Source organism: Rissa tridactyla, chromosome 4 (assembly GCF_028500815.1).
Source record: "Rissa tridactyla isolate bRisTri1 chromosome 4, bRisTri1.patW.cur.20221130, whole genome shotgun sequence".
NCBI lineage: Eukaryota > Metazoa > Chordata > Aves > Charadriiformes > Laridae > Rissa > Rissa tridactyla.
This window is the reverse complement of record NC_071469.1, coordinates 11,401,529-11,415,182: the sequence shown is the minus strand read 5'-3', so window position 1 is coordinate 11,415,182 and position 13,654 is coordinate 11,401,529. Positions and strand designations below refer to the sequence as shown.

The following is a 13,654-nucleotide window of genomic DNA, read 5'->3' as shown; positions in this document are numbered from 1 at the left end:
ATATTTAGTGGAAAAAAGAATGTGGTTAAATAAATGAGTATGAAAACCAATGATTTTTATGGGGTCAACAGTTTATTTGGGTTATTTGCAATATAATTGAAAAGGTATTAAAAAGTTTTCCGTGACCTTTTACTTTAAAAATGGCCGGAACGTTAATCTACTTAGTCTATAACAAATTCATTTGCAGTCTGAGCTTTTTCTGATTACTTCTTGAAATGTGTAAATCAAAGCCAAACTCCAGTTTCTCTTTTTGAAAATTGCAACCAGTAAAATGTTATACATGTTGGGCAAACACATGTATCAATGGAAAAAACCTCATCTTTTTCTGGGAGTGTGCAGCTTTTTAGTTTGGACCTTTCTGTGGAATTCTGTTGTGGTGGTGGTGGAGTCTTCTGGTAACCCTGGAAAGACCTGTCAAAGTTATCTCTTTATTCATTTGAAGTTCTGTATTAGGAAATGAAGGTGTTATGTAGCTTGCTGCTGGCCTGAAAGAGGAAACTTCCTGAGTTATATGCAAACAGTACTGCAGAGTATAACATGGTGATGTGGGAGCAGCATGCCCTTCCTGTAGCTTTTGGCATTTTCTCTTCACCTTATAACGAACATTTTTTATCTGATTTATTAAGAGCCACAAAACCATGTGGCCATGGTTTCATGGCCATGCATAGGCTCAGCATAAAATCAAGGTTTGAGCATTTTCACCCTTAGTCCATGGACGTCAGTTTGCCATGTAGTTAATATCTTTAGCCCTTCAAAGTTTGCATGCTTTGGGACACCATGCGTGGGTTTGATTGGATTCATTCTTCAAAGTATAACCCCTTCACAATCGTGAGAAACATCAATGTAGATAAATATCATAGCAAAACTATCGGATGATTAAATACAAAATTTACTAGGCTTACTTGAGTTTTTGAAGATAATGGGAGTATCTACACCATCTGCTTTGCACCTTCATGGCCAAATACAAGAACAAAAGTTAGGAGATTGAGTTCCTGTACAGTCAGCAGAAAGAGATAGGATAAATTCTTATTCGTATTCCCATTCTTTTCTTTCTGAGGGCAATTCTAAGTCCCTATTTGAGACTGAATATTCCTTGAAGCTCAAGTGTAAACTGCTGCAGTAGTACTTGTCAGTTTGTTTTATAGATTTCTTGTGAAATAATATTGACTTTCTCAACAACTTCTCTTGGAAACAGCAGGTATTCATTAGCTTTTTGTTTCATACAAATCCTTTACTTTAGATGTTGAGTTTCTAAGGACTGATGCAGCCTTCTAAGGACTGACATCAGCTAACCCAAAGCATTTTCAGAAGTGTCTTTGAGGGCCACTTGTACACCTAGCTTCTTTAGATCCTTTAGAAAATTTAAACTTGTGTCAAGCTATCTTGCTGAAATTAGGCCTAATAAAGGATGTTGCAGCCTAGAATGGGCCCAGGCCTGCAATTCTTACATAAGAGGAGAGTTCCATTGGTTCCTGCCTGATTACTTTTTCAAAATCATTACTTTTTGGTCACAACCGACTGAAGATTCAGTCATATAAATACGCGTAATCCCAGGCACAATTTGTCTCGTTGCACCTTGGTTGCATTTCTACATCAGCATCATTAGCCATTTGTATCTCTGACTAAAAGTGGTTGAAATAATAATTTTTGAGTTGCCAGTTTAAAAACTGTGCTTTATTATATTTCTACTCTTTCTTACTATCTTTGTGACTCAAATGTTCATGGATATGGATCTGAGCAAGGAAAGGGAGTTTTAGGCACTTTTTAGGTACTTTTACTGAAAATGTTTTGAGCTAATGGAGTTATTAATGGTTTTTTCCCTTGCCTTTTTTTCTAGATATTGTAAATTGTGACTTGAAGTCTACACTGAGAGTACTGTACAATTTGTTTACCAAATACAGGAACGTGGAGTGAAGAATTGATTTGGTACATAAAGGAGTGCTAACAAAGAAAGCATCATAACTAGCATATTTTTCATCGGTATTCCTCTGCATCTTTATCCTAAAAGAAACTAAACCATTTATCTGAAGAATTTTTAATTGATTATTCTTGCACTACTATTTTCATATAGTAGATTTAAAACTAATATAACTTATGAAAGGTTTGGAGGAAGGTATTCGAGTATATTCTGTGAGAATTCATGTCTCAGTGGTAACTGTCCTCACACTGCTTTGTAGTAGGTGAAGCAAGAATGAAAAAAACATTCAGTAACTTTCATTCAGTTCAACCTTTGAAGCCAATCAGAGGAAGATTCAGCACCAAGTCTCTATTTTAATATTTTCTACATGTATATTTTCTAATCTGGGGATATTCTATCCATGATAAGATGGTTACATTCTAATTATGAGAAACGTGCATGGGGAGAAACAGTTAAATGAAAAATAGAAAAAGCTGTGTTCACTTCACAGCTAAAAAGAAGAGACTTTCTCAAGCACTTAACCTGACTATATTTTTGGTGCTGTTGGGCTTGAATTTTATGAGTACAAACTGAAGTGGCTACTCATTCCTTAAGACTTACTATAATATGATACTCTGCTTTAAATATGTGTTATTGAGCATTCCGCATAAGCAGACTTTGCAGCTTGTCACTTATTTTGTTTGAGGAAGAGATCTTTTTTGCAAAGCACACATTTTAGGAAAACACACCTGTATAATACAGTTTCCTGTAATATTTGTATTATTACATAGTACTAGAAAGTAAAAGAATGGCTTGTTTTTCTTTTAGTAGTTTTAGTACAGGATTACCAGGTTGCAAGTATAGATTTATTGCTAAATAGGATTTAGAATCTGTCTCTTTGGTTGGTTTTATGGGAAATGTATTTTGCTGCATAATGTCCAACACAAAAAATAAGATTTATTTTCCAGAAACATTCCTGTAGCCTTTCAGATACAAAAGCACTGCTTTTAGGGCAAAACTACTCCCATCTGCAAAGTCTCTGTTACGGTGTAAGGTTCTTGGGTCATTTTATATGGCTGCAGAGAGTACTTTTTTTAATCATAACCAAGTATAAGCTCTTACCTGTTTGGTTTTAGCTTTAACAAACACACAAAAGGGAAACGGGAGTTGATTTTTCCCTTAGACTTGATATCAAGCACCAGTTATGTTTCCAAAAAGAAGCTGATAGACACTGCCTGACACAAGTGTTAATCAAAAACTGCACTAGCGTAACTTGAAGAGTAAATTAATCATTTACTAGAAGTCTTCATGTCAGTGGCAGAGACCTTTCTAAAAGAAGTGTTCCAATGCAGCCACAGATTCTTGGGATCCTGGGTTACACAGTAAGGAAAAATATCTTTAGGCAGAAATTACTGGACAACTGTTTAGAAATCTTTGGACTGCTTAGTGCAGAAAAGAGACTTGCTAATAGTCGTCCAGTTAGGGCAGAATTGGTATAGGTGAAAGGGAAAGCAGTCTGTCAGCACTTGACTCTGTTCATCTGAAGAAATGCAGTGCTGTCAAGAACAGTCAATACCAGCTATATGTTACTTAGTGTATAAAGCATTACATATTTTTCAATTTTCCAGGTTGCTTTTTTTTTATATAGAGTTTTTCAGTGCAACATCAGCATAGAGGGAAGACAAGCAATTACGTTCTGTCTTTGATGAACACTAACTGATGTTTAATAACAGGATGATACTAACTTCTGCTGGGGGGCCACAAAAATTATTATTCTGAGAAGTAAATATCAACGGTTGCACAGGAAAGTTAATATTTAATTCAGAGGACAGTACCTGGATGTTTTCTGAACTCAGAAATTTTTATCTGATTGTTATAATTCTAAATACCTTTATTAAAATATTTTTTACCTCTGTAATTTTAACTGAGTTTCTGAAACTAGGGGTGCAGAAAATAACTATTATTTGCCTTTTACACAGGTAAATAACTGGACATTTTGACCTTGGTGAAAATGAACATGTTTTCATTAACTCTTTAATATCTGAGAAGCTAGATGATAAGAATTAACAAAAGCATTTTTTGAGCAAACTGAGACAGAACTTCTCATGTATATACCAGGAGCCATTTCAGCTTATTTTAATGTTTCACATGTAAGTTTTTCATTTGCACACCTAGATTGTAGTAATTGTAATTGTTAATTAAAAAATGTATGATGGTTTTTTTGCAGGTCATGCTCAGATGAAATACTCTTTTACATCTCAGCAATGCCAAAACATTTTGATTGCCCTTGTTTTCAGGAGTGCACTTTCTTTAAAGAGGAAATTTATAAATGTAAAGGAAAAAGGTTAGCAATAGTGAAACTGGTTTTTACCGGGACTTGAAAATAAGTATTACTGTGCTATATTGGTATATATTATTGGAGATTTTGAAGTCTATCAGACTCCATTTTCCATCCTTAAAAAAACATAGAACTGAGACAGAATGATGAAATCCTTATGCTGAAATGCAATTATGCAGAACTGTAGAAGCATTTAAACAATATCCAACCTTTACACAATTATCTATCCTATGGCAAGAATTTATGTAAATTAAAATCTGCTATATAAACAAGTGTCCTATGTTCCTATGTAAATATAGACCCATGTGATAGTTTTAACACATTCACACAAAAAGTATATGCTGCCATGTAGGAGTGGGTCACTGCTTATATTTTTGACAGTGTAGATTTAAATAGCTATCAGATAACTATGAAATCTAATATACAGATTATATCTAATATTTATTGCTTTGATACAGAATATTATAGAAATATAGAATACTACTGTAGACAGTTTGCTCTTCAGCAATCAGCGTAAGCCAGCACCTTCCTTCAGGAAGTGAAATGTTAAATTAGTTGTGCCAAATTCTGCTGACATCTATGATGCTTTTATTCTCGATACACAGCGGTGTATGCTGATGTACAGCTGAATGCAGAATTTTCCTGTTTATATTAAGATAGAAGTTGTTTAAGTTTTAGGTCAATCCTGGTTTTATTTATAATTAAATAATTAAATAGAATCATAGAATCTTCATGGTTGGAAAGGACCTTTGAGATCATCGAGTCCAACCATACACACACAAAAAAACCCCCTACAATCTCTGCCACTAGAGCATGCCCTGAAGTGCCAAATCTACACATTTCTTAAATACCTCTAGGGATGGTGACTCAACCCCCTCCCTGGGCAGGCTGTTCCACTGCCTGACCACTCTTTCAGTAAAGCAATTCTTCCTAATATCTAATCTAAACCTCCCCTGCAGCAGCTTCAGACCATTTCCTCTGGTCCTGTCATTATTCACTGGGAGAAGAGGCCAACACCCACCTCTCTCCAGCCTCCTTTCAGGTAGTTGTAGAGGGCAATGAGGTCTCCCCTCAGCCTCCTCTTCTCCAAGCTAAACATGCCCAGCTCCCTCAGCCTCTCCTCATATGACCTGGTCTCCAGACCCCTCACCAGCCTGGTAGCTCTCCTCTGGACACGCTCCAGCACTTCAGTGTCCCTCTTGTACAGAGGGGCCCAGAACTGAACACAGTACTTGAGGTGAGGCCTCACCAGTGCCCAGTACAGAGGCACGATCACTTCCCTGCTCCTGCTGGCCACGCTTGTCCTGATAGAAGCCAGAATGCTGTTGGCCTTCTTGGCCACCTGGGCACACTGCTGGCTCCTGTTAAGCTGTCCGTCCACCAGCACCCCCAGGTCCTTTTCTGCTGGGCAGCTTTCCAGCCACTCTTCCCCAAGCCTGTAGCGCTGCTTGGGGTTGGTGTGACTGAAATGCAGGACCCGGCACTTGGCCTTATTAAACCTCATACAGTTGGCCTTGGCCCATCGATCCAGCCTGTCCAGGTCCCTCTGTAGAGATCCAAAATAGATCCAAATCAATGGATTTAGCCCATGTGAGAGATGAACAGCCACCTGGAGAGGCCAGTTTCTCTGTTGGTCCCAGAGTGAGCCTCTGATCTTGAGGCTTCTATCTCAGCACTTTGGCTAAAGCCAGGTACTATGAATCCAAGGCACTGCCTTAAAATCTCATGCTGGTATTTGGATCTCATCCACCAGACCAATGTGCTTGTCTGTTGTGCTCTGTCACACGAAGGACCACCAAAAACTGGCAGATTATTAGTCTGCCTGGAGTAACAAACAAACAGTAAACACTTCTGCTGCTGGGACATCGTGGAACTGCCAAAAGAACAGAGGTTTCTGTGCTTCTCTGACTTGTAATCCATCCATTGCATCCAGCAGTAGGGTATCCAGATTTGTTTTGTGGTTGGAGGTAGTCATCCTTTCCCTGTTGATGGATCCTGGTATGCTCTGTCAACCACACAAAACTAATTTTTTACAAAGAGGAGCTACAGATTCTTAATAGTATGTCATAAAGATGTTGCCAAAATAATGGTCTAAAATCCTAATATCTTGAGATCAACTCCTTTGAGATTTCTTTCCCAGCTGACTGGCATTTAGTTACTATAAAGAACAGGCCCTAGAAAAAAGGTATTGAAGGGACCTTTGCATAATTTCAGCTGAGATACACACATAAAATCCAGAATTGGATTGCTCTATATGTCTGATGGAATACAGCTGCATCAAGTTTCGTATTTAATAAGCTGAGTGCAGAACATCTAGTTCTTTACATTTCTTAGTACATATCTTCCTGTCATAGGGGGGCAGCAGCCCTTGCAGCTACATAGGGCAGGGATTCAAGTGGACCGGCGAGTGCTGGATAAGGTCCTAATTGGCTTCATTTGACTGTGGACCAAGTTGCTGATTGGCATATCTCCATGTAAACTAGTGGCATTAAATCAACAGCGCATTTGATCCTTTCTGCTTTACAGAAGGTTACAGTGCTTGGGAATGGTTTACATTCAGGTAGTCTGTATTGATTTGGGTAAATGCTACTTGGTTGACTTCTGTTCTTATTTTCTTAAAGTATGTTTTTAAATTAATGTTTCAGATTAATTTAGCAGACACCTTACTGCAAGCCACAGTGTTGTAAAGCAGAATAGCTTTTAAAAGTAATAGGTTTTATTTCATCAGATAAAAATATATATGATGTTTAAGATACTGAATACTAGCTTTAAGTCTAGTTTTTGTTATTCATATCTTCCTATCAAAACAGCCTTCATGAATGGCCTGTGTGCCAAGCACCCAAAGAGAGATCAGTGCCTTGAAGACCTCTTGCAAGATTTTCTGCACTGTTACCTAGTAGACTCTTGCCATTTTACTGTAAGAATTAGCGTGGGTTTTCTCTTTAAAGTACAATTAAAGGCTGAAGAAATCCTTTGTAGAAAGTTATAATTAGTTTAAAGTAAGGTATGTGTCCCTGCCCATGGCAGGGGATTTGGAACTAGATGATCTTTAAGCTCCCTTCTAACTTAAACCATTCTATGATTCTATTTTGTTGTGATGTATCACCTGAAAAATGGAGATAGCAGCACCAAAATAACAAAATAATGCATACCTCAGCATCCAAAGATTCTCCAAAGATGTTTTGAGTTATTTAACATTTACTAGGGCTAATTTTATGTATTTTGACAATATTTTCTCTGTGACTATTTCTTTTTGCAATAATGAGATTTTCTTTTCTGTCTGACAGTTTAATACTACACACTCTGCAACGTTATTGTCATTGAAATACTTGGTTCTCAATTTCAATATCAAACTAATTGAGAAAAATGAATATTCGCAAAATTTGCTTCTTAACATGGGTATCTGAAAATAATGATTAGTTTAAATTAAGCTGCATTGCCTTCAACTGCAGTTAGTAGCTTTCACAGAGTCTATTTTATGTACTGTGTAAGAGACACTCTGTTGCTGATTTTTTGCTGTGCTTTTTCTGAAACCTTTGCTATGATCCACAATAAAATTTGCACCTGAAAATCAACAGTGTATGTTGTTACTGGGTCAAAGTGTGAGTTGTATGATGGAAAATTTGGAAGGCTGTATGGTTTTTATGTTCTCAGAGCTTCCAGACTTCTCTATGCATCTAACCCGTTCTCAGTTATCTCTTTGTGGGTGTACTCAGTGTTTATTATTATTTTCTGTGGGGGCTGGTGACAGCTGAAAGTGGGTTGGCAAAAACAGCCATGTAAAAATATGCTTGAAATGATTAACAGCAGCAGGTCAGAAAATGCCATATTTGACTCAAAATAGCAAAGTATACTTTTGCTGTAATATTACTGTGCTGGACACTTCAGTGGTGATATTGCAGCTGGATATAACGCAGTAGTATTTTGTAATGTTATCTGCATAGCAATTTTGTTAATTTGAAATTTAACAAAATGGTAGTAAAATGTTAAAATTATTGAAAGTAAGCTATCCATTTCAGAAAATAACTGCATTTAGGAAGACTTTGGGATCTTTTTTTTTATAAACTTGTTTTTGTTGTGACCCTTTAATGCAGGAACTTCAATGCAGAACTTGGAACCAATCAAAAATATAGGCATCTAAAGTGCTACAGAACAACATTTTTAGCCACTGAATCAGTGGAATGAATCCGGAAGCAGGTGTTTGATCTTTAGGTCTACTTATAAAGCTGAAACCACCAAGCAGAGCTGCTTAATCAACAGGGAACACTAAGGACAGGGTGAGTTTTATGCCATTCTTCAATCCCAGCCTATTACTCAGGGCTGAAAAGAATTATCTCTCTCTGCTTAGGATCCATGATCTTAAGCCCCACCATATGCACTTATGGCTTTTGTCCTGAGTTTTAGGGATTTTATCCCGAAGAGCAAGTAGACTTACTCTTCTTCAAACATTGCAGTACAGCAAAAGAAGGTCATGGTCTGGATACCTCAATTTCTTCATTGCTCTTCACCCAGAAAATAAAAGATCTGGGTTTAATGGCCTTCTGCACCTGTGGGAGTTATTTCTCCTCCTTTTTAGTAGAGTGCTGTAACCTGCAATATAAATTTAAGGTGATAAGCCTTTTTTAGTGTTGTTGGAGGGGCACTGTGGACTCATAAGCTGAAGTTGCAACTCTGTCTATAAAGTAATTTCGTATTAACTGACACAGAGAGAAAGAGAGCAGAAGAGGGATCATAACTGGTGGTTAGGTTGTTAAAAAGGTGGAAGAGGATCTGGGGGAAGAACCTGTCTTCTGAGCCCTCCTGTAAGGCCTACTTCTGTATTTCAGTCAATCAAAGGGCGCTAAGATACCAAAACACATTTTGAAGAGGAATCAGGACTAGCATCACCTCTGTTTCGGTCCGAAGTTCCTGCTGAACTTTGGTCAGTCTCGCTCCTCCCTTCCAGGACTCTGCTGTCAAAACAGCCCCCAGAGAAGGTAATTCTACCACACACAGCCTGCAGCCTGAGTTAGGTTTGCATTTCCTCAGGCAAAGCAAATAATGGTTTCATCCCCTGCTTCCTACATATTCTGTAGCCATTAGGTGAGCTCACATGGGAAGGTGAGCACCACATCATCTACAAGCTGTGTTTCAGGAAAATGGCAGACACAACTGTATTTTGTCTGTAAAGCCAGTTGAGGTTTCTTGGGCCTTTTCCGAGCGCAAGTTCTGGATTCAGTGCTACATCTCAGTTTTGGATCCCAGCCAGATTAAAAATAGAACTGCTCAGTCTTCTTGAGACTGGGTCAGCTTTGAACAAGTGCAGGCATAAAATGCTAGGGATTTTTCAATTGAAAAGCAATGGTGAAATTTAGGCAGCTTCAGGGATAGGTGTTACTCAAACAGGTTTTCCAAGATTGCAGCATTGGTGCCTATATTCTGTGTGCAGCACAGAAAATCTGCCTGGGGACATGCCTCTCACGTGGGCTGGGGAGGGAAACCAGGAAGAGCATCTTCTGCTTCCCTTCTGAGGGAAGCATGTTGTGGCAGACTGCACAGACTGTTTCCTACTTGGCTCAGTTTAATTTTATTGGGAATAAGCCTGAAAACATGCTTTAACTATTCCTTCCTCTCCTGGATGTTTGCACTCTTCCAGTTAGGTGAAAATTAATACTAAACTAGCATGTTGAAGCTCTAAAGTCTTCAGCTGTGACTAATCAGCACCATCCACTGCTTAGGGCTTTTGATGCTGGGAGGAATGAACGGTGCTGACTGTAGTCATGTCTCTGAATGATTAGTCCATTGGATCACATGCCAAATTTATAACTGTTATATTAGATGAACAGATGAGGGCTATTAAATTACATGCAGGGGTGCGGGGGGAAATCACTGTGACCAGAACTTTCTTTTTTATCTTTTTTTTTTAAATGCAATTTTCCTTTCTTTTTTTTTTTCTTTTGTTGTGTGGCAATACTTAGGTAAGGGGGAGTACTTCTATTCCTATGTGCAGTCTGAAACTTGTAAAGTGCTGAGGACTGTAGCCTCAATTCAGCAAAATACGGAATTAACTTCAAATATGCGCGAGAAAAGTCCTTGTGGTTTCTTTGAGTCTGTTTTACCTAGAAATGGATAAATATTTGGATCACCGTGGGAAGCCTCAGTCACATTTACACTGAGGCCTGCGTTGTATTGCCTTCACATCCTAGCACAATTCTATATAATTATACCCACAAACCCATTATTTTTAAGGTCTGCTTTCCTCAAAGGATCCCTTATAGCTGCTTTGTAAATTAGCTCATAAAAGATATATGCTTCTTGTCCACTCTTGTATTCATTAAGAGTTTCACCTGCATGAGGGTTGAAAAAACAGGATAATTTATGTCTTCACTTGTGAGGCCCTTGGAGATCAGATAACTAAATCAACTGCAGAGTAGCAGAATGCTGCTGTCTGCTTTCAACCTTGGCACTAAGTTTTAGGCAGATATAACTCAGGTGTGCTTATTATTGCTGTTTGGTTTATATCCATGCCTACAGGGTTTGTTGCAGTAGCAGTTCCATGAATGCATGCTATGATACAGTCCTTGTCTTGAAAGGCTCACAGTCTTGCAGGAATGTGGGAGGAGGAAAGCTGTAAGTGAACTTCTCTAACTTTACATAGAGGATCATGATATGTATGGATTAGGAGACAAGTTCCCCTTTCTGTACCCTGTCTGTGCCTTTAAGTTGTGGTGTAAAACAAGGAGATAGGGAATTACCAGTGAGGCTGGTGTGGAATGCCAGTCCCCAGGGGAAAGGGGACCAGAGGAGTTACAAAGGCTGTTAGCTTAAAAGATTAACACGCTTCCTGTGGTAAAGATGTAGGTGCTTAGCATCAGGCCGCTGAGGCAAGTAAGTGTGTGGGTTTGTTAGGTTGCCTGCGGAGGAGTTTTTCCCGTTGAAGTGCTGCAGGGCCATCGGTTAGGAGGAAACTGCCAGCATTACAAGTTACATGCATGTGATTTAGACTTTCCTCTATGTGACAATATCTTAAACACTTTCATGTGTGTATTGTTACAATAATAGAGTATTGAAGGTGTCAGTGCTAGATTTCGAAGCCTTCTGTACCTTCAAGTCTTTCTGAACTGTTTGTAACGGCCCTTGAATAGACAGAACATCATTAGAGCAGATCTGTATTCTTAATTGCATAAAAACCTTGTACATCTACTGTCTGAAACCAGCACGCAGTTCAAACAGTGTCATAACCTCTAGCTTCATTTTTTCTATGTTATCGGGACAAATTAACCCATTAGCTGCACAGACTCTATTGTGAGTCAGAGGTATATGACTCATATGAATAGAACACATTTCTATTCTGGTTTTAATTAACTTGGCCTCCACCCAAATCCTCCTTACGAATGAAAGATACTAGATTAGCTGAAGTCTACAATACATTTTTATGGGTTTTGCTAAGCTTACATGTGTATTTTTATGAGATAATGCTACAAAAAAAATATTCCCATGAATGCACTAACTGAAAAAGTAAGCAACAGAACTGCCTTATTTGACAGAGTGCTAAAGTATTGTAATTAATCTTGTTTGTTTGTTTGCCTTGCAAACTGTAAGAGAACAAAAAAAGAAGTGCACAATTCTGATACATCGGGAAATTAGTCCTAGTCTTGATTCATATGAGTGGAAAACAAGTTTGTGGTGGTTACATTTTTGATAGAAGTACAGTCTTGGGTGGCACTTCCTTTTGTCATTTTCATAATTTTGCTATCTAGGAACTTTTATTTCCTTCCTTGCTTCCTTCCTTCCTTGCTTCCTTTCTTTTTCTTCCTTCCCTCCTTCCCTCCTTTCTATAAAATGTAAAGATTTAATTGGTCAGGATCCCTGTCAGTATTTCTAATTGGGTCACTGTGCCCTCTCTTAATAGAGCAATACCAAACTCAAAGAAACTCCTCAAATATAAATTGTGGAGAGGGTAATCTGAGCCACTACTGAGTGTAGCTTGTCAAAATGGAAGCAATACTAATTGTATTTACACAATTCTAAAATCATTAAAACAAAAACAAGAAAACAAAACTAACCCTATCTGACCCTCACAGAAACCAAGGCTTAATGCTTAACTTAACGCTAAACTATCTTCATGGCACCTTAGGGATTCTGCATGCAAATGAGAAGCAGATACAGATACTTGGTGGAGCCTTCCCACACCACCAAGATCTCTAAAGAAACAAGCACAGAATAAAAGCAGAGGGTGAGGGGAAGAGGGAGAAATGTATCTTTGTGTGAACACTTCATAGTTTGCAACATACTCATATAACACAATGAGGGTGGGCCAGCTGGCCATAAAACAGCCTAGACTGATAAATTAATCAGGAGTATGCTCTGTGTGCCACCAACTGTCCTGTGACTAATAAGTTAGTTTTCTATTTTGGCAGGTTCCATGAGTTTACTTGTAGCATGAAGAGGAGAGCTGGAGGAAAACGGGCAGGTTTTAAAAGGGGCTTAGTTTGAGGGGCTCTGAAATGAAAACTTGCATTGGACCTCTACTTCCCAGACTCTGCAGTCCCACAGTTTAATTACAGTTGCTTAGAGGACTGAATCAAGATCTGCCTTCAACTCTGCCTGCCGCCAGTTAGTCCTGATAAAGCCCTAACTCACCTTCTCATTGCCTAAGTGGTGACATTAGGACTTCCATCAAAGCAAAGAAATTAGAGGCACGTAGTGGACTCAGCTTATTTTATCTGGAGCTCCATGTCCAGATTCAGAGATTTTTCTGTCTTGGAGGGACGTTGTCTTCCCATGCAAGACAGATAGTCTGGCAGTGAATTTGCTACAATACGCTCTTCCAAATTGCTGTGGAAAATTACCAATGTTGTAGGAAGCAGATTTAGGGCACAGATTTATCTACTGATATTTTGAACAGTTACAGTGCTTTTTAGGAACATACGTATTCCTCTGTTGGATGTTTTGAGTGATAATTTTTGAAATTCCATTGCTGATAACTAGACCTTGGTTTTCGTTTTTCATTAGCCACAGTAGATTTTCTGTGCTCACATTGTTTGAGGTTAGATTAACAAAACTATCTAGATATTCCTGTTTTACGCTTACAATGATGTCCCTCCATTAAACAGAGCTCCTTTATATGATCTACACAGTATTGTATGATCCACCAGGGTGGAGAGCATGGTGTGAAGATAGGATACTAATGGACAGGTTTCTGTGAGTCAGCTTTGTCTCCTTTTGGGATATATGTACAAGAAAACCTGCATCAAATCGCAGGATGTCCCTGTTACCATGTGTGATCAGTAACAGAAAAGATCCAGGACTCTCCTTCACTTGTGGTTAAGGAAGTTATGTGTAGTTGTAATGCTAAAAGGGGGAAGAAGCAGTTGTACCCTGACATGAAGTAGAGGATGGATCTTGCTGGGGCAGCACAGTCTCAGCATCTTTAGTAA

The 13,654-nt window shown here is 38.5% G+C and overlaps 1 protein-coding gene across 2 annotated transcripts in view; it reads left to right on the top strand.

Annotated features, from left to right (window-relative positions):
- Positions 1-5,150, top strand: part of PARVA (parvin alpha) — a 69,903-nt gene extending 64,753 nt beyond the window's left edge. Inside the window, exons 13-14 of one of the 2 annotated variants that reach the window (XM_054200222.1) lie at positions 1,838-1,926; positions 3,877-5,150. In XM_054200222.1, coding sequence (XP_054056197.1) covers positions 1,838-1,914 — 77 coding nt within the window. In that variant the 3' untranslated portion in view covers positions 1,915-1,926; positions 3,877-5,150. Of the gene's footprint in view, positions 1-1,837; positions 3,816-3,876 lie in introns of those variants that run through there. The other variant, XM_054200221.1, reaches the window with a different exon arrangement.
- The last annotated feature ends 8,504 nt before the right edge of the window (positions 5,151-13,654 follow it).